At 43.8% G+C, this 21,938-nt stretch overlaps 1 protein-coding gene across 21 annotated transcripts in view; it reads right to left on the reverse strand.

Annotated features, from left to right (window-relative positions):
• Nucleotides 1-2,294: 2,294 nt before the first annotated feature.
• Nucleotides 2,295-21,938, reverse strand: part of MYO18A (myosin XVIIIA) — a 361,012-nt gene continuing 341,368 nt past the window's right edge. For 15 of the 21 annotated variants that reach the window (XM_033921159.1, XM_033921155.1, XM_033921170.1 and 12 more), the window contains one exon: nt 19,785-21,186. In XM_033921159.1, coding sequence (XP_033777050.1) covers nt 19,785-21,186 — 1,402 coding nt within the window. Of the gene's footprint in view, nt 4,319-19,781; nt 21,187-21,938 lie in introns of those variants that run through there. The other 6 variants (XM_033921154.1, XM_033921156.1, XM_033921151.1 and 3 more) reach the window with 2 other exon arrangements.

The following is a 21,938-nucleotide window of genomic DNA, read 5'->3' on the forward strand; positions in this document are numbered from 1 at the left end:
CCCCCAACTCCCCCTCCCCAGATGCAAAGAGCTGCCAAGTTACTCAGTCTCAGGAGGAAGACTTTTTAGCAAGTTCTGATTTTGAACTTAAGTCAAAAGCAATGTCCTTTTCTACTGTTTGAGATCAGTGCTGTCTGTTCCATAATCCATGAAGATGAGGTTGCCAGGTTGTCAGAAAATCAGGTCTAGTACAAAATCTTCCTCCTGGAACTGGATAACTTAGGAACTCCCCCTTTTATTTTTTTAAATACACTGAGTTATTGCCATTACCAATTTCCATAAATCTTCCACTATCTGCTACATATGCTACCTTGTTCATGAGGCATGTAGAAGGATGAAAAGTTTCTGTACTCATTCTGCTCTAGATGAATCAGAACAAATACCCAAGAATTTTTCTCCTAATTTAAGTTCCCTGCCAACTTACTTTAGTAAAGTCACTGCATTGAGAGTCCACAGCTAGGATAATGCACCAGGGCTTATTCCAGAATAGTGGTTGTCACTATTGCACAATGACTGGGACACTCTTCTCCCTCTGCAGCTGCAAGCCCTGCCTCAGCAGCATCCTCAGCTGACCTTCAGAGCAGAAGAGCTGACCTGAAAATAAAACCCAGGCTCCTCTGTATGGCAGTACTTGAACCACCAGGCCAGCCCCAAAGACAGCCTTTCTGCTAAGGCAACATTGTGTCTGCCAAAGCTGATTGGGCATCCCCAGCTCCTTTACACTGATTGCAGAACAGCTTTCCCTGCTTAATTTTCTGGCATTACAAGAACTTGGCAATAATCCTTCTTTCAGCTCGGCACTATGCAAAAAGAAATAGAGAAAAGTGCAGACAGCAGGGTACTAGTGCCGAGGCAAGGGATTCAGTGGGTTAAATATGTGTGAAATTCAAAGATCAGAATGGTGAAGCAGCCAGAGCTCATTTGTATGGCACACAAAGGTTCACCTAGTGTCTTAGACAACGGCGCGAAAGACAAAGGCGCGCGCCGACAACTGAGCGCAAGACGGAGGCGTGCACCGAAGAAAATTATAGTTTTTAGGGGCTCCGATGGGGGGTTTTGTTGGGAAACCCCCCCACTTTACTTAATAGACATCGCGCCGGCGTTATGGGGGGTTTGGGGGGTTGTAACCGTCCACATTTTACAATAAACTTAACTTTTTTCCTAAAAACAGGGAAAAAGTTAAGTTTTCAGTAAAATGTGGGGGGTTACAACCCCCCACAACGCGGCGCAATGTCTATTAAGTAAAGTGGGGGGTTCCCCCACCACCACCCCCCTGTCAGAGCCCTAAAAACAGTAATTTTGAACGGCGCGCACCTCCGCGCTGCGCTCAATTGTCTGGGCGCGCCTTTGTCCCGGCGCGCTTTTGACCTGACACCCTTCAAAGTCATTTAAACATTTCACTCTACAAGATTTTGGATGGGCAATGTCAACAAATGGAACCTGTTTTTGTGGAGGGAAAAAGAACCTCAATCTTCATCCTCCGCTTTATACTTTTTCAACCTTACAGGCTTGGGACAACAGTTAGAGAATGACACAGGGAAAAAATTTATCACCGTTCCCGCCCCGTCCCCGCCCCATCCCCACGAGCTGTCCCATCATCAAGAGCTCAGTACCCATCTCTGCCCCATCCCCGCCTGCAAACTGTCAGATCCCATCCGCACAAGCCTTGAATAGTTATGATTTTATACAGAGTAAGGATCGACAAAACCTCTGTTTCCCCTGCCTTTCACACATATCCCCTCCACTTCAAATCACATTGGTCTCAGGCTTTGGTTTTGGGTACCTTCTGTCTTCATCATGGCATGGCTAGCTCCTGAAAGTAAAACAGGCACAAGAGAAGCTGGAAAGGAGATGCCGAGGCTGACACAGACACAATTTTTTTTACCACAGGAGCAAGATTTTTCACCATTCCCACAGGGCGGTAAAAGGTCTTGTACCCATTCCCGCGAGGCAGTGAAAGGTCTTGTCCCCATTCCTGCAGTAAACCAGTTGCAAATGTCTCCATTCCTGCGGATTTACTGCAGTGACCACGGTTTGCAATGGTCCCCATGTCATTTTCTAACAACAGTACTAGTTATATAGAATAATTACTCTGACTCCAGGCCATGCTAAACTTCCCTGCGTCTTGCAACTCCTGCTCCTCCAAACATTAGAGCCCTCAAAACATACCTACACACTTGCAGACCACAAAGATGTTTGCTGTTAAAAGAGGAAAGAAAATGTAAAAAACAGCCATTTCAAGCATGTGTCGGACTGAATTCCTAGTGATGCCTTTATAACAAAAAGCAAAATCCTACCGTCACCAGCCAGAAATATTTATTTTAATATTTAAAAGAAACGGATAATAAAGGAAAATGCACAGTTGAATTAGTGCAAAAAATATATTATATATAATCTTGGTAGGATTACCGGGAAAAGGGGAGGCGGGGCGTTCATTTCGTTCATGTTAACTTAATTATACCCCTTCTCATACATTATCCAGTTCAGTTAGTCCAAATTAATTTTGCCTCCCTGCTGCAGCCATCGGATCTGGGAGGAGTGTACAAGGGCCAGAAAGCAAAAGGTCTACATGTATATACACACACAGACACATTAGTAGCAGCATAGTGAAGGCTTTTGTCATCATCTTTCACAAACCCATCATTTAAATGATATACAGATTTGAAACCTTCTTTTTTTGCCATTATGCATTAGTTATTCCATATCTGGAAAAGTGAACAGCATACAAGAAAATACAAGATGCATGTCTGTACATACCTGCAAACACCAGGTGCTTATCTACATGTGTAAGAAAACACTGGGTGCCCATTTGTAGAAATAAGAAAGCACCAAGTACCACATCTACAGGAGCAATAAAACACCAGATGCTCATCTGCGTGTGCAGGGAAACACCAGGTGCGCATATAGATACAGAGTGCTTATCAGCGCATGCAAGAGAACACCAGTGCGCATGATGATGCCAAGTGCATTTCTGCATGTGCAAGGGAACACCAGGTGCGCATGAAGTTGACGAGTGCCTGTCTGCGTGTACAAGAGAACACTAGTTAAGCAATAATGTGCCAGGTGCCTATCTGCGTGTGCAAGGGAACATTAGATGCGCATGTAGATGCCGAGTGCCTATCTGCATGTGCAAGGGAAAACCAGGTGTGCATTAAGATGCCGGGTGTCTGTCTGCATATGCAGTAGAACATCAGGTATGTTTGCAGGTTCATGAGGACATCAGATTCACATCTGTGCATATATGCATATGGCACGAGCATGTGTGTTAGTGTGAACAGGTTGGGAACAGTCAATTTATGTCAACAAGTTTCTGGGAATCTCTTGATCTTTAAAGAAGAATCAGCAGGAAATAAATAATCCATGGGCTGCCTTTTTCTGTTTCTCAGTTTTTCTCCAACTGCAGTGCTCCTGGCAGCCATTGTACCCACAAAGCCTCACAGGAGTTAGAGAACCATATACAGGGCCAACACAAGATCCATCTGTTTGGGGTGTTTGGGGGTAAGACTTTTACAGGCAAAATTCTGATAGTGTACAAACCCAAGAGCAAAGGCATTATGGCAGGCCTCACTGGGAATGAACCAAAATCAGTACTGGAGCCTCTTAATGTCAAAAACCCAGGCTCTGAAAAAAATAATACTCCATCTTTTTCCCAATTAAAACAGTAGTAGTTTCACACAATTAGTAGTGAAGGGAATAACTTCTCATTTTAAATATCATTGTAACTTATGAGTATAATGCAGCAATATCTCTTTTTTGGTGCTTTCATGCCAGGCTCAACACTGAAAATTCCATCAGGGAACTAGTGGCATCTTTGGCTCTCTGAAGAAAAGCAAAGAGCACGAAGGAGGCAGTGAGAGAATAAGCTGTAGTGGGAGTAAGAGGAGAAGACCCCCCTGCTCCAGCATTTACCAGCAGCAAGAGGCCAGAAGCTCAGGATCTTGTGTGATTCTACATTCAGCTGTCTGTCTGGATCCCAACAAAGGAACTTCTTCAGGGAAAAATGAGGTTGTGCTGCTGCACAGCAGAGCCAGAGAGGAACAGAAGACTATCCCCCTACAAAGATACGTTCGAGGCAGGCTGCAACATGGCATGCATGGACGCTAGCCGGGTCATCTATGAAGGAGCTGCAGGTTAGGCCCTGATGCTCTCACTGCCAAACTCTGGCTGCTATGCTGTAGTTTCAGGCTCATTAGGTTCTGGGTCACTATCACTCAGGTAGCTCTTGGATGAGTATTTTGATCGGGAGGTGATTTCCAAACCATCTCGCTCCTCCCCTTCAGTCCTGGCGTCGTTGGAGGGCTTCTGGTAAACTGAAGGGCTGTAGAGACATAGAAAGAGAAAGCACATTTAATGCAACTCTGCTATCCAGATTTGGTTTTGTCCCTAACACCATTTCAGATCCTGAGGTAGGCACCAACCAGTCATATGGTACAGCAGCTTGCTTGAGGGGCACTTATTTTTCAGGCAAGATACTTAGCTGGCAGCTACCTTCCCCGAATTTGCTGATCTAAGCAACCGCCAATCTACCTTATGGTTAAGCCGGCCCTGACAATGCTACCAAGGGATGTCGCACCTGCGAATGCTGAGGCTTTTGGAAATATGCTAGAATGCTCTTAGTGATAAAGGTTTTCTCTTTGAATCAGAAGTGCATACAGAAAAAATGCTTAGCACTCTGGGCCTAGTATCGCAAATGAATGACCATTTCTCCTTCTACTCTCAGCTGTGAGCCCCCCAGTCTCACCCTCCATTAACACTCTATTGGATACAGCAAAGCAGTTACATCCTACAGACTTCTTAAGAGGTTGGAACTAAAGCTGCTGTGGGACAGTTTCTTAATTCTTTCTGTGCTTAGACTAGTCCACAGAAACCTTCTTTGCAAGAATGTGGGTTTTCAGCATGGTGACTTGGCTGATATGATAACTCCCTTTGCTATTAAGAACTGCCATCTTACCTTCTTTAAATTTCAAAAAATAATTTTCAGTTTAGCGTACAAAGGTCTCTATTAGTTTCCTCATCTACCCTGTGTGGGCACAGCCTTCCTATGTGGGATAGAGGTTCTTCTGGTCTGTTAGGCTTTGCTGTCTAATTTCAGAGTTAAGGGTTAACGAGAAACAAGAACAAACTGCAGACAATATGTACAAGATGCAGGCTATGTTTATTGAATCAAATATTAAATGCGGTCAATGATACCACCTTTCAACAGACCAATGGACCTGACACGGTCCGTGTTTCGGTAAACACGCCTTCTTCAGGGGTCCAAGGTTGATAAGATTTTGAGTCAAACCGCAATTTAAATTGATAATGAACATAAGCCTCAGACCTAATGGGGTGGGTCAGTAGAGTGGGCAGACTTGATGGGCTGTGGCCCTTTTCTGCCGTCATCTTTCTATGTTTCTATGTTTCTATCGTGAACCGACGGTTCCAGCACAAACTTGGATTTTTCTTTGTTTTTTGTTAGAGTTAAGGGTTAAGCCATTTTTTTTCCTGTTATCTATACATGCTTGTAATTTTATGACATGATGCACACATAAAGGCTCCTATTGCCACATGTTTATTATCTTCTAGACAAAAGCCTGCATGTTTAACAAGGTGTAAAAATTTTCCTAAATGACATAAAATATTTTTCTACCTGGATAATCCATGCACATTTCTGTATAAGCTGCACAGCCCGAACAGAAGAACTCTAATAGAATGACTCATCTTTATTCCAGTGGCAATGAAAATGGCAACTGAATTGCTGCCGCCTTCCTTCACCACTTACGAATCACAGTCATTCATAAATTCATGAGATAAAAGACAGTCACCTGCTGTATTTCACAGATTTGAAGAGTGAGCAGATAGTGAAGGGTGTAGGATTTACAGAGAAGACAGTATGCAAGGGCACATCTGGAATGGGGAGAAAAGCAAAACATCTGCGCTATGTGGGAACAACCAGAAATATAATATCTATAAAATAGCATTATAACAATTACCAATTACAAGAAGTGTATTCTTATCAAAAGATGTCTTTGGGTTTATTGTTCCTTTTATGCTTTCCAACAAATGGGATGTTGGAAAGAATTATATAACACTCTAAAAAAATGGATGGAAATCACTAAATTTAGCCATGCAGGAAAATGTGAATAGCTTGGATGAGTTTATAAATTAGACACATAGGATCAATATATTCTGAAAGCCAAGCCTCCAAAAAGATTGCCACTGCTTTCTACCACAGTATTCCTTAAGCAGCCCACCCCCAAGCAATCCAAGGTGGTAGCAATGAGGAAAAGGTGAACCAAAACTCCTTCAAAGTCATCTCTACCCAAAGACCTCCATACTCACCACACATCCTCTATGTCCCACACTTAAATATATCCCACCTACCAAAAAGCTCCCAAACGCCATCCTTACCTACCACACAAACAACCCTGCCTCACACAAACACACACATATACCCTCATACATATCATATATATTTCCACAATTGCCCACATCTTCCACACTCACTTCACACCTACAGTATAGCTAGCCCAACTATTAGGCAAGAATAGGTACTTGCCTAGGGCAGAAGTTTCTTGAGGTAGCAAAGAGCAGCTGCAGTCAAAGCAAAACAATGAGTTCTGACAGATACACAGACTAGAAGAACCATTAGCACAGACTTTAAAAAACTTGCAATTTCATAGGATGTTTTTATGATGATCATGATTGTTAAGTTTAATTATCAAGTCTTGGGGGGCAGGGAGGTTGCAGGTAAGAGCCTCAAGGTTAATTGAAAGAGGTGCAAGGCTGAAAGTGTGCCTAGGAGGTCTACTACCCTTGTACTGGTTCTAACCTCCACACCCTTACTATATACAACCTCCACACATCCCACATATATAACCTCCTCACATTCTTAAATGTACACTGCCCCAGCAAATACAACTCAGATATAGGAAAAATAATGTATATAGAGAATGATACAGTGACAGAATCTGTCACTGTTCCCGCAGATAACCGCGGGAAACCATAGAAACATAGAAATAGACGGCAGATAAGGGCCCACGGCCCATCCTTTAATGTCTATCTCAACCTCAATCCTTCTATACCAGCATTCTTCAATGCAAGGCTAGAGGGTCAGTGGCTGTGTCCATTCATACTCTGATTCTTATGTGAGCCAAATAGAGGATAATGAACCCATTGTGACATCACTGATGAGGTCGGCTTGTAAGCATTGATAGAATGAGGCATTATGACATCACAATCTCAGCTCTGAAATGTTGCTACTCTTTGGGTTTCTGCCAGGTACTTGTGACCTGGGTTGGCCACTGCTGGAAATAGGATACTGGGCTTAATGGATCTTCAGTCTATCCCAGTATGGCAGTGCTTATGGTTTATGCTCTAACCATCCTGTGTCATTATTTAGTGTCTGTCTCAACCTCAGTCCTTCTACACCAACATTCTTCAATGCAAGTCTTGAGGATCAGTGGCTGGGCCCATTCATACTCCGATTCTTCCTTCTCTCCTTAAAGAATGACTTGGGGATGGTGTTCCATGGTTATCTGCGGGGACGGGGACAAATTTTGTCACTGTGTCATTTTCTAGACACACCTTCTCAATACTCATCCCCCTCACACAGAAAACTCAGGCATTGTGCCTCATATGCACACCTGCCCCAACTATTCCCCACATGTACATCCCCAACCTTAACAATAATCCTAACACATATTACTTACCCACCCAGAGATATCCACCCCTCACAATTTCCCACATATCTGAGCACACTCCCTTCAACCATATCACTTACAAAAATATAGTGGTGCCTCCAGAAAACACATACAATTCAAAAACATATCCCACATGAATCCAGCTAGGTGCCCCCCCCCCCACCAAACTTTTATCACACACTTTACCCACATACATGCAACATCCACAAACATGCATACCCCCCAATACCCCCATATTCTACATGCCCTTCAAGCACAACCCTACTAAAAATTCTCCCACACCTTCTACAAATCTATGTTGGAATGTATTCTTGAAACCAAACCTCTGCATATTTTCCCTCCCTGTATATTTAATAAAATGTTTTTCATGGGTAAATATTTTTTTGTTTTGTAAATTGATTATCTTGAATATTTTTGGTCTTTATTTTGCATAGATTTAACATTTTTACCACCATGCTTTGTTTTATCCTGTCCTAGGGGATAGAACTCATCTGTAATCTTACTTATGCCTCACTTTCCAAGACAGACTCAAAAGTCTCACCTTTTCAACTTAGCATTCCTGGCAAGTGGTGTGTCTTCCTAGCTAGCTGTATCTAACCATCACTCTCTTGATTCTCTGCTGCCTGGCAGAACTCACTAAGCTCTAGCTTGCGCATAATTTATTTGACTGGCTGTCCAATAAATTAGATCACGAATTGATGTAGGAAGCAATATATTTATATTTCAATCAAATATTACAATTGATAAAATGTATTATAAAACTGCAGGTCTCAAAATAAGTTTAAGAAAAAGCATCTGCTGTATATAAATTCTCACTAGGATTATCACCTGCCAATCAAAAACTTCTTAGCGGGTAACAAAATAACATTTGAAATAATCAGGCATGTACGCAACAGCCAAAACCATTATAATTAAATGAAACTCTAGATATCAAGCATAAGATCAGAAGCAGAATTAATCAAGTCTTGTGAGCAGTTACAGTAAGGGTGGTAGATGTGTGGAACAGTGTCCTGGAAGAGGTGGTGGAGACAGAGACTGTGTCTGAATTCAAAAGGGTCTGGGATAGGCACATCGGATCTCTCAGAGAGAGAAAGAGATAATGGTTACTGTGGATGGGCAGACTAGATGGGTCATTTGGCCTTTATTTGCCATCAAGTTTCTATGTTTCTATCTGTTTTCAAATGCAACTCAAAGCAGAGAAAAATTCCAAGACTGTGGATCTGCTTAATTCTAGGTTTCAAAATCAATTCAGAACCCAGAATACCAAAATACAATGCATTAGATTGCAAGGGCAAAACAAAATCCTCCACTATCTACTCAGATGAAAGCCAAAAAAAACCTCGGATCTTGGATGATTAAACCGTATTAAGTTTCAGTGTTTGCAGTCATCCATCAGCACTCAGAAGGTTAAAAACTGGGGCTGAACTAAAGAAACATTATAATGTTATTGGCATAAACTCAGCAACTGACCCTAATGATAGCTAAGAAAGAACATAAAGATGTTGGGAAAAAAAAAGTCAGGAGAGCTCCAAAAGATCTGAAAAAAATTACAACTCAGACTGAGCAGCTCCAATCCTCACCTTGGAATCTAGCTAGGTACTTGGGACCTGGGTTGGAAACAGGATGCTGAGCTTAATGGACCTTCGGTCTGTCCCAGTATGGAAATTCTTATGTTTTGGTTTTTTAAGGTATTTATATACCGCCTATCAGGTTATCTAAGCGGTTTACAATCAAGTACTCAAGCATTTTCCCTATCTATCCTGGTAGCCTCACAACTTATCTAAAGTTCTCCACAGAGGCAATATCAATGCTAGTAAGCTTGACTAGCAAAACACTGTGGTTAACAGCATCATAGATTTAAGATATCAAGAAACAAAAGATGCACATTACTTCCAGATCCAATACCCTGAGAAATTTGATCTAAATTTCTGTTCCATGGCCTTTTTGAAGCCACATGGATGTTTATCTAAAATACTGTGAGCACCAACAAAATCCTGCAATTGCAGTAGGACAACCTGCTCCACCAGCTTGCCTACAAGAGACAAGCTGAAAACTGGTCAATAGTCATTTAAGACCTGGAGACCAAGTGTGGACATTTGCTCATTTAAGAGGATGGGTAACCTTCCTTAATGCAATGAGAATGGCCACCACAATGAAGTAGCATTGCAACTTTATCACTAACCAACTGAACAATACAAACCGAGAAAGGATCAAGCAAGCACCAAATGCATCATATAGCATTCTTTGGAAACTTAAAATATTACACATCACTGTACTGAAAAAGTACTGGGATCATGATTCTAAGAGAATTCTGGAGAATGAAGCGGTTATAATCACCTGGGACATCCCCATTCTGATCAATAAAATGCTAGATGCAAGGAAGTAGTAAAGGAGAAAACACAAGCAAGGCATTGATCATACAGGCATCAGTTCCAGCAATTACTTTGTGGATTATATGGAGAGGGAAAAGATCTTCATGTATCAAAAACTGCAGTCTGAGACTAAGAAAATGTGGCAGAAAAATGCAGAAATCATTATGGCTCAAAGAGTATAAATGTAACACACTCCTAATGAGTGAGACTTGGTATCTTTGTATGCTATGTGCAAAACTAGCCTATTTCGTGGCCTTGCCACATGAGAAAATCCATTCAGAATCCTTAAGACACTCATAAGAAACTGGAGCACAGAAGCCCAGCTCCCCAAATGTAGAATACCAGCTAGGGTTTTCCTACACCTCCCCCTCCCATAACCTATAAATTGCCACCCCTCCAGTTTTCAGCATTTCATCTCTCCTTCCCTACTCCCCCCCCCCCCCCACCAGACCTGTTGCCAGTCACCGAGCTACCTCCATAGGAAAATTAGCACACTCAACTTAAAATCTGATTATATCAGTCAAAGAAAAAGGTGCCAGACAGCAATTAACACCCCATAAAAGAATCTTATATACCAAATGAAATTGAGGAATCCAACCATGAGCATAAGTATACACACAAAGGGATGTACAAAGGGGCATGCCCCTTTGGTGTGCTCCTTCCATGCATTCTCAGCATCATTTTAAATAGAAGCAAAGAGGGTGCCATGGATCTACTGCCCTTCATAGTAACTAAAGGGACCTAACACAAACAAAAGGAGACCTAACACAAACAAAGGTGAAACTGTACATCAAGTAACATTTGATCAGTTCTAGAGAGGTGAAAGCAAATATAGGTGGTTTTTGTATATGACTGCTCCTTCTTATTTTAATGTAAACTTATTTGAATACCTGCAGTTTCAGGTAATCATATATACTCAAACCACATTAATATCTGGTTGATTCTTTTTGATGGATATATTGAAGTTAATATTGATAAGCATTTGTATGGTTGATGCCAATGATACCAGCACCAGCTGCAGTGAAAATATTTCCTAGGAACTGAAGGGATAATTCTACATTCATAAATTTCCCCAGGACCAAAGTTTACTGTCCCAAAAAAATGGGCAAAAACATAAGAAACATAATTTATGTGTGGAGTAAGCAAAATCAATAAGCAATGGTTATTTTTTCAACAGAATCCAGGGATATTCTAGCAAAATAATTAATGTATCTAAGGGGAGGAAGCTATCAATGTGGGCTACTATTAAGATGTTTATATTTATTCGTATTTGCTAAAAAAATTAAAAATTAAAAAAATTGCCCTTTTTACAAAGCAAATCAAGGCAATGCACAATAAAAACTAAAATAAAAAAACTAAATTTTAAAAGAGGACATTCAAATAACCAAGTAACACTGACTACACGTGTTCCTAGGTCAAACACCATTTGCTGTCAGGCCCTAAAGACTCTAAGAAGCATTGAAGACTTGGCCAAAGAAGAAAGTTTTTAGACCTATCAAAATTTTTTAAGGTTTTGAATGGAAAGAAAGGGGCAGGACATTCCAGAGAAAAAGGTTCAAAAAATAAAAAGCATTTCTTCTAGCTGGCTCCCAATAAGTGTGTGAGGGACTGGGAAGAACAAGATGATGGTCATTTAGAGATTGAAGATGACGTACTGGAACATATGGGATTGTCAAAGAGGCTATGTAGTCAGGGATTCTGGTGTGGAGAGCTTCATGTTTAATGAAAGGAGCTTAGATTAAATTCTATAATCTAATACAACTTGTGGTAATATAACCTATTTTAAAACAAAGTCCCATTTTATGCAAGAGACCCTATGCAAAAATAGAACTTATGGTAAAATTAATCATCTTAACTATAATCCCTGTTGGTTCAAATCCAATTGTAGCTTATTGTAACTTTTTTTGTGAGCCCTCCAGGGATAGAAACCTACATACAGGCAGTCCCCAATTACGAATGGGGGGTCCTGCTTGTCCCTTCTGTGCCCAAATGCGCCTCTCTTCCTCCCTTCCATGTCCCAAAGTGCCCCTCTCCCTCCCTCCATTCTGTGTCCCAAGTTCATGTGTCCCTCCTGTGGGTGTTTACCTCTTCCGGCCTGCTCCCTCCTCCTGCTGCCTTCCAGCTGCACTTGTTTCTCTTCACAAAGTCGCAGGCAGCAGCTCCTACACGCAGCCTGTGGCTGACTCAGAAGCCTTCTCTCTGACATCAGATGGAAGACTTCCAGGTCAGCCGCAGGCCATGCGTAAGAGTCACTGCCTGCAGCTTTGAGAAGAGAAACAAATGTGACTGGAAGGTAGCATGAGGAGGGAGCTGGCCAGAACAAGTAAACAGGAGGGACACACAAACTTGGGATACAGAATGGAGGGAGGGAGAGGAAGAGGGCCACTAGTTGATTAACTGCTGCAAGAACTTGTGGCAGCCAATCAACTAATGGCTCTGCACAGGAAGATCATTCCTGTCCTGGCCCACCTGAGAATTGAAAGGTACGAGGGGAAGGCAGGAGGGAGGTAAAAGTTGTCAAAGTCAGTGGGTACAGGAGGCGGGATGGAAATCTCCTGTCCTGGCCCACCAATGGTATAACATAGATTAGAAAGGTAAGCAGGAGAGGTGGGAGGGAAGTAAAAGTTGTCACAGTCAGCTGGGACAGGAGATGGGAGGGATACTTCCTGTTCCAGCTCACCGTTGGACCACCAGGTCTTACATCAGGCTTGGCGGAGGCCTGCAACGTATCAGGAAGGGAGAGGGGACAGGGTGCTAAGCCTGGCAGAGCAGAGGACTGGATGCAGAGCTCAGAAGGGCAAGGCACTTGAATATTACCCCCACCCCCCACCCCCGGTTTATATTTGAGTCAACCTTTTTTCTTCCTTTTTTGGGGGGGGAAGGTTGCCTCAGTTTATATTCAGGTTGGCTTATATTCGAGTATATACTGTAACCATTTTAGAAAGGCATATTTTCTTTTATAAAACAGGCACACAACATATGCATCTATGTGCCTTGACAGCCAGGAGCCATGTAATAAAATTACCCTCCAAGTGTGGATGTGTATAGATATATATGCACACACCGAGGAAGCATAAAAGACTGCAGCATTCTCTATTCCAACTGATCTTCCTGCTAAAGGCTTCATTTTCTCAGCTGTTCTGAGAGGCTGCAATGCCTTTCATCTTTATTATCCTGCACTTCTCTCTAAATCTTTCAGAAAATTGTCTGGAAAGATGGAAGAAACATATGCTCACTGACTCTCCATTTCCCACTCCTTCAGATAACACACAGGCTGAAAAGTAAAACCCTGTATCTTATAAACATTATAATAGAGGTCTACAAGTGTTGCTCCCAATATAACTATATATTCCAGCAAAAGGGAATCTGGAAAGTTTTACACACGTATCAAGCAGCTCTCTATAAGGTTTCTCTGACTCCATTTAGTATCCATTCATGCTCAAACTGTTCAGCCTCACCTCATCATCCTATACTGGACAGCCTCCATCTATGCTTATTATTATTCACTCCCATCACTAGCTCCCCACCGCCCCATCCAAAAAAAGAGCTTAGTGCACAAGGCATCTAATATAATAAAGCCCTAAGCGCGCATGCGCACTCCCACCTGCGTGCTCCCGTTTTCCGTGCGCTGTAGGGACCCGCAGGTAAGAGTGCGCATGCGCGCGGCGGAGCAGAGCCTGTCGGCTGCGGCGGCTCTTTCTGTCTGAAGGATGTGAACTGGCCAGGGCGATGACAGCGGGGGCCGGAACGAACTTTAATTCCTGCCTCCCAGGCTTCTCCTCCTGTTCCGACTGGGCCCGCGTAAAAAAACCAAAAACCCCCAAAGTTCGCTTCGGGTCCGGCAAGGGCTGCGGGTCCTGAAATCTTCCCATTCAAGCAGCGTCTGCAGCACTCTACACATGCTGCTTCGGGGCCTTCTACTGCCCTGATTTGCTGGGCAGTAGAAGGCCCCGAAGCAGCAGTGTATAGAGTGCTGCAGATGCTGCTTGAATCGGAAGGTTTGTCGGGATCACGGGAAAGGGGGGGGGGGGGGCGGTAAGGGACTAAGGGAGCTGGCCAGACCGCGGGAAGGGAAAGGGGGGTAGGGGAAATGCTGCTGCTGCACAGGGAAGTGGTGTGGGGGGAGGGAAATGGAGAGGGAGGGATTGCTGCTGTGGCTGTGCACAGAGAAGTAGTGGGAGAGAAATGCTGCTGCATAGGAGGCAGGGAGAGAGACAGATAGATAGAAAGAAAAGAAGAAAGACACGGGGGCAGGGAGAGACACAGAAAGACAGACAGACAAAGGGGGCCAGGGAGAGAGACAGACAGGGGGAGGGAGAGAGAGACAGAAATAAAGACACACAGACATATATTCTAGCACCCGTTAATGTAAGGGGCTAAAATACTAGTCAATCTATACAAGCACTGAACTTTCTGCCCTGCACACAATTAATTCTCCAGCTGAGACAAGGGGCAGAGGGGATGACTGCCTCACTTCTACAGCTCATTTCCATTCTTACCCTTCCAACTCTGCATGAAACTAGCCACAATAACTGAGGGAAGGACAGAGAGCATAGGCCTTTGTGGAGCAAGGCAGCCATGAAATCTTGCCTCAGATGTAACACCTTGTTTAGATACCAGACATTCTTTAGCTGAAACAGAAGAAAAATCAATAGTTTTCCCTATTTTCTGTTGTCTAATTTCTCTTATTAAAATTCAAAGGCTCTTCTGGAGGTTGCAGTATTTGTGTCACACAGCCTGCTTTTCCTGTCACTTCCCTCGCCTCCCCTTCCTATTCTTTGTAAGAAAGAAGAGAGAGTTCTTTTCTGAGATGATAATTCCCTGACATGAATCCATAAGCAATGCTAGAGTAATTCACTGAGTGAGATCCGCTGTTTCACAAAGAGTAAACATAGCTGCTTCCACTCGGCCAATACCTTTCAAACTTACTACCTCTTTTACAAAGCTGCGCTAGCGGCTGCCGCGCAGCAACAGCCCCTAAGCCCTTTAAATCTCTATGGGCTTCGAGGCTGTTAGCGCAGGGCAGCCGCTAGTGCGGCTTTGTAAAAGAGGCCCTTAGATTGGTGACCTAGTGCAGTGACAGGGTTGCATTCCCATTCCCAATACCTGTTGCTCTGTAAAACTGTTCTGCAGGTAAAGGGATGGGGTGATAGAGAAGAGGGAAAATGTCATCTTGGTCTCAGAAATCTGTCATGCACTGTTCTTAGGATGACTCTCAAGAGACAAGAGCGTGCAGAACACTGTTCAGCTCAACATGATCGAAAGCCACTCAGAGCCATAGAGTCAGCAGTACAGAGCAAGTGGCATAATGAAAGGAAATCATGAGTAATAAAGAGTGGTGGGGGGGAGGCAAGGGGAAGGTAGAGGGAGCAGACAGAATGAGCAAAGGAGTGCTGGGGGAGCAAGTGGAAGTTTTTCATGAGGAAGGGGGGAGGTAGAGCAAGGCCTGAAAAATAAAAGAGGAGAGAGAAAAAAATATTTAGGAGCAGACCTTGTGGAACATTTGGGCAGCACCAGGGAAAGCTGGCACACCCATCATATTAAAAGCAAGTAGACCTCAACCAGAGCTTTCCTTTAATCACCTTTATATTGCATTTAGAAATGGTTCACAAGTACCAGTGCATAGCAAATTTTAATATCCCTTGAAATGAAGTGGTTGAAGATATTGTTTGGCCCGTGGCGAATTTCATCCACTGGTTTCCAAAGGGATAAGCCTGAAAAGACTGGCATATTCATTCCTCAGCTAGGGGAAGATATGCTCTGTCCAGTACAATCTTTCAACCAGTTCTTCAGTTGCCAGCAATATTAATATTTTCCCCACTGCCATCTCAGTGATGGTGTGCTCAGGCCAGGAATGGAGAGAGGGAAGATTTGTTTCTACAAGCTAACCGACCATCAATGAAGGTGTGTCTGAAAAGAAGGGCTCCTACAGCCCTGGGCATGACCATTTTGGGGGAAGAAGCAGCAGCAGCACCTGTGAAAGGTATTTAAGAGGATAATTTAACATGTAAAGTATCTGTGATGATCAGGGTTAGACTGATATGCACACCCACCGTCTCTGAGAAAGGGAAGCGTATACAACTAATAATAAATGCTGCACACTGACACTAGGATTATTTGGAAAGACCAGCTAACAATCCACACAGTAAAATAGAAATGCTGGAGACAATCCAGAAGAATGCCAACAAAATGATGCAGGGTCTGCACCAAAAGCCACATGACATGACACTTGGTGAAGAGGAGGGAGGAAGAAGTTATCACATTGCGGTAAAAGGGAGCTTTTACCATACCTAGAGGAAGATTCTCAAATGTGCGTGGTAAAATCCGACAGGCAGCTGTCGCGGATGCTACTGTAACGATTTCAAAAATGTGAGTTATTCTTTAAAAAACATGCATGCAAATGAGGTTTGTGGAGGGTCGCTAAATTTGCATGTGCCAATCGCTGGTGATGGCAATTGGCACATGCGCAGAATAAATGCGCAAAAAAAACAGATCCCCAAATCGAAGATCGGCAGGAGGGATGCATGCCCGCTCCCTTCTACTGCCATCAAGCAACCCCCCCAGTAGCAGAAGAGATGCCCATTCCCACCTACTGCCATGCAACAACCCCTGAATCCCCCCCCCACCCCCAGCAGTGGGAGAGATGTCTATTCTCTCCCGCCAAGCAACCCCCTGGCAACAGGAAAGATGCCTACTCCCTCCTGCTGCCGCGCCTCTGACACCCCCCCCTTTCCCATGGAAAAACTTGGAAACCTTGGTTACGAAGGCAGGCCAGAAGGATGCCTACCCCCCTTCAGCCAGCAGACCCACTTTTTCAAAATGCCAGGCCTTCCCCTCCTCGTTGGGCCTAAGACTCTGATTGGCCCAGACACCTAAGGGCTCCTACCATAGGAGGAGCCTTAAGCAACCTAGGACAATCAGAACCCTAGGCCCCTTCCCGGCGCATCCCAGGATGCACCAAGGAGGGGAAGGCCCGTCATTTTGAATCGGTAGGCATCCCTCTGGCCAGACTTCATAAACTAGGGGAGGCAGGGTGAGTCATCTGAAGCATATGGAGGGGTCATGATGGTAACGGTGGGAGGGAGTGGGCTTCTCTCCCACTGCTAGGAGGTATCGGGGGGGGGGGGTTCCTTGGTGATGGGAGAGTTAGCATCTCTCCCGCTGCTGGGGGGGGGGTCAGGGGTTGTTGCATGGTGGCAGGAGGGAGTGAGCATCTCTCCCACTGTTGGGAGAGGGGGGTGTTGCTTGGTGGTAGCAAAATTTTCTGGCAAGTCTGAGCTGTCAATGCTTGAGCCAATCAGTGCTCAGGCACTGACCTGAAAGTAAGGACACGATAGCTCAGACCTACCAGAAAATTTTCCTCACAAATGTAGGACAGCGAGGTTAGGGAATCATCCAGAGATAACAGAGAATCACTTGGAGTGCTCCTTTAAATATTAATGATCTCATAATGCATTTGCATGGCAGAGTCAAAGACTGCTAGGAAGCTCAGAAAAGACCATGGTAAGCCGTTTTGATATATCAAGTTTCAAGTTTATTAAAAACGCTAAACTGGCTGGACAAGTTTAGCAACCACGTTAAAGTTTTGAGAATTTCCCCCTTGTGATTCCATAGGGAGCCATCAACCTATGAATATCTCAGTACCACAAACTGCTGACTCCCATGATAAATGAATAACTCTGCTTGAAAGCCATTTGCAAGCAGCATTATTCCAGTGACTTGGGAGCACTGGGTCTCAAAGCTGCAGCCTAATGCTCCTGGTCCAGAGCCTAAAGGGACCTCAGTGTCTTCCATCCATCCACAATCAGAACTCCCCACCTCCCACAGAGCACTCCTCAATTATTAGGGCCTACCAACCCTGTATCTGACGGACTAGTTGGTCTTAGGACAGGCAAAATAAGTGCCCCTAGGAATAGTTTTGTGCTACTACTGCTAGAGTTCATATTTCTTTGAGCCTTATATGAAAATGTGACCCCCCTAGCATTAGCAGCCTGAGACTACCACTAGGGGCACCATTTTGGGAGATGGCACTGGAGGGCAAGAGCAATTGGGGACCGCTCTTGCCCTAGGACCCATTGTACTATGATGCACAGAGTCTATAGGCTCCCAATGATAAGAGTTCTTTGATGGGGATTGAGGGATTGTGATTAGGGAATGGAAAGTGTGATAATAGGTGGATGGATAGCATCATGGTCCTTTTAAGCTCCATCCTGGGAAAATTGGGTCGCTGCTTTGAGGTCCAATGCTTCTGGCACAATGAAATAACCCCAGCTTTTGCATGGGGTTATTTTACGGCCATTTAAGGCCATAACATGACTTGTGGTATGCACCTGGTGTTCACTGCAACTTGTGTTATGGGTTTTACATAGTAACTCTGGTGACCTAAATATCACTGGGTTATGGATAGATAATATGTGTGAGAGCCCTTTAATTTGCATTATGGAGCTAACAACATGGGTTATTGTCCTAATGCAGCTTGATAATATTTCCTCCCTTAGAGGCATAAATATATACACTAGAGTAAAGGAGAAACAGGTGGAAATATGACAGAAATTTTATAAGTGGGAATCTTGTTTAAAGTGGCAAAAAGGTGCATATTCCAAGCCTACATTTCTTGATAAAATACTAGAAGCCAAAAACATGCCTTTATTTAAGACCCAATCACTTATAGCAGCCCTACAGCTGATTTAATCCAACAATAATTAAGAATCGTACTCCTTTTGCCGAGTTCATTTTGGAGCTTCCAGATAGTGTGCATGCATTGTAAATTTGCTTAGTTATCCACCGAGGGGTGACTGCATGTCTGTTTCTCAAATGCTTTCACTATCAGGCCCATGAGGAAATTTGGAGAAGGTGCCCCCGATCATCTTCCTTACCACAAAGGAACATAAATGTAATCTTGCCTTCACTCTGACTTGCTTCACTGGAGAGATGCAATCAACTGCAGCATTAGACAGCTGTATTAGAGAAGGGTGGGATGTGTGTGCTGAACACGGCTACTTTCCCCTCCCCCCATACACGCCAGTGATTATCCAAGCAGGAGCACCTGGCTCTATAAATGTCCTCACAGCAGATTCATGCTTTTATATTGCCAGCTGTGCTGATGGATATTGGGTACACTTCCAACCTCAGGCAAACAGACAAGAAAAACATCATCTTTGGAGTCAAACAACCATTAAAATGCAGATTGACAAAATTAAGTCCTGCTTTGGAATCTGACCTGAAATGATACATTTAGGCCCCTACCCCCTGACCAGGCTACCTTCTTTCTATCTAGTCCAACTTAAACAGTTCCAGACTTTCTTCCCTACTTATTTGTAGAATCAGTAAGGACACCAACTATATATCCACTATACTGCCACCAGCAAGATTAGACTTGCTATCAGCTCAATTTACAAAACTCGCAGCAATCCAGAACTTGGAGTCCCCTGGATCTTCAGTGCAGTCTACTGAACCCCGTCAGCATGAGATCTGTTGTAAGATAGATTCCCCAACCCCAGGCTTGACATGGCTGGGGAATAGAAGAGGGCAGGGAGAGGCATTAGAAATAATAGAAGTGGAGGGTAGGTGAAATAACTGAGATCATAAAATTTGCATACGATTAGGTTGGCAGATTCACACACATGCAGTAAAATTTGTTATTAATGTAGTTAGGGGCCCTGTGCAGCATCACTGCTGTTAAATGCACACAGTGCAATCCGTCATGCTTCAGTCTTCAAATACCTACTGATTAATCGCTCTCTGGCCGGTACAGATACTTCATCATCAGACTGTCCATCTGCTTTTTCCTCTTCTTCTCCTCCTTTTTAGCCTGCTTGCTTGATTTTTCTGTATCCCTTGACTCTTTTGGATCATCTCCTTCAGATGCCCGGCTCTTTTTCTTGGGCCCCCTCTTAACACTGCCACCACTGCGATAGGAGACAGTGGAGCCTGAAGATGATTCTGAAGATGAAGAAGATTCTGAGGATGAGTCCGTCTCTTTCTTCTTGGCCTTCTTCTTGGACTTTTTGCCATGCTTCTTAGAGCTTTTCTTTTTGCGGTCCTCCTCTGAGGAATCTTCTGAATCAGAACTGCTCGTCATGTTCTTGCTTCTCCTGGTATGAGGTCTGGAAAATTCAAGAGCAGAAGCTGACCTGCGAAGGCTGGTGGAAGGCTCCCCAGCTTCCAGCTTCCAGCTCTTCATACTCCTGACACTTCTCTTGTCCTCCTCTTCCTCAGAGTCTGGTTCTAGGCTCTTTCTCTTGAACTTGACTGGTTTGTAACTGAGAACCTCATTAATGGCTGCCTCGAGATCAGGATCCAAATAGCTTCGATGACCTACAGGTCTTATATCAGAGTCCTCTACTAGCTTTTCATCAGGTGCAGAAGTTCTGGGTCTTGGTGGAACAGAGAAACTTCGCCCAACAGAATGTTGACTGTACAGGGACCGAGTATCACTTAGTGCAACACTGTTAACATCATCCAAGTCATTGAATTGTCCTGTAGTAAGAGACAATCGGGATTCAGAACGATTGCTTGTTGTGGAGCTCTCCAGTCCAAAATTTGACCTTCGGCTGAGTGATGGACTAATGGCACTGGGAACTGCACTTAATGGATCATCAAGTCTGCATGTGCTACGTCTTAGGCTAGTTGGACTAGACAGAGCAAAACTCAAAGTTGACCTGGTGTCTTCTTCAACCTCTATGCCCCGCCGTGTAGATGCTCGACCAATGGATGCTGAGACAGAAGACACTTTATCAAACTCGGGGCTGGCAACTGACCATCTCTTCTCCAGACCCTTCCTGGCTCTACTGCTAGCCTCAGAAAAAGCCTGAGATACCATGGAGCCCCGGTCATCCAGATCCTCACCACTACCCTGAGATTTTTTCCAGGAGCTTACAGAAAAGGTGTCATCTAAGCAGCTGCTCGCTATAGGGTTCTTCTTGGCTTTTCGGAAAGATCTATCAGGAGAGTCTGGTCTCTCTTTTAAGGTAGAAAAAAGGGAGTCCTCATCCCCTTTACCACCTATAGAATCTTTAATATTAGCCCGTTTTCTGTAGCTGAGGGAACTCATGACAGATATGGGCCTCTCCTCAGCTTCCTTGACCTCCTTCCCCTCTTTTCCCTCTTTCAAATCTGTATTTGAAGCAAGCCTGAAGGGAGAAAATCATCCAACAGTCAAGGCAACAAAATTCACAAACAGAGAAACAGAAGAGAGAAAGAAAGGAAATAAATCAGTTCCATTACATGAAGGTAGTAAACAATATTTAAACAGAAGAGCTAGGAGAATATGCTGGGAACGGTAATGTACTGCTGGAAGTGACCCATTTCCACATTCACATTTCTTTTGATTTATTCCATTACATTTATCCAGTGCTGGTACTGTGAGATTACCATTAGATTTAGAACTTCAGAAACAGGAATTATAGGTAATAAAGGCCCTGACTTATTAAGCATTTTCCCCATTCTGTGTCCATGGGAAACAAACCTCGGCAAATCAGGCTCAAACCACTCAATATTCAAAGAAATTTAACTGGGCCGTTTATGGGCTCCTACTGGCTAATGTTTCACGGTACTTAACTGTATAGTGCTACTATCACCACAAATCATGGCTGCACTATCCAGTCAATATAGGGGCAGTCCATGAGTAGAGCTTGGGCAGAGCCTGGGAGGAGCTAGTATGTAACTGGTTAAAGGCGATATTCATTTCGCCAACCAGTTACATAAGCAGTTAAAGTTAGGGCAAAAAAAAAAGTCCTAACTTTAGCCACTAAGCAGTCTGAATAGTCACCAGTGGCCAGTTAACTTCTGGGTAGCAGCACTGGGGCTCCTGGTCCCCCCCTCCTAAATGAAAAATCAAGCCCCAGCCAGGGGCTAGCATGTTTTGAATTAGTACCAGATACTA

The sequence above is a fragment of the Geotrypetes seraphini genome, chromosome 15 (assembly GCF_902459505.1).
Source record: "Geotrypetes seraphini chromosome 15, aGeoSer1.1, whole genome shotgun sequence".
NCBI classification, from domain to species: domain Eukaryota; kingdom Metazoa; phylum Chordata; class Amphibia; order Gymnophiona; family Dermophiidae; genus Geotrypetes; species Geotrypetes seraphini.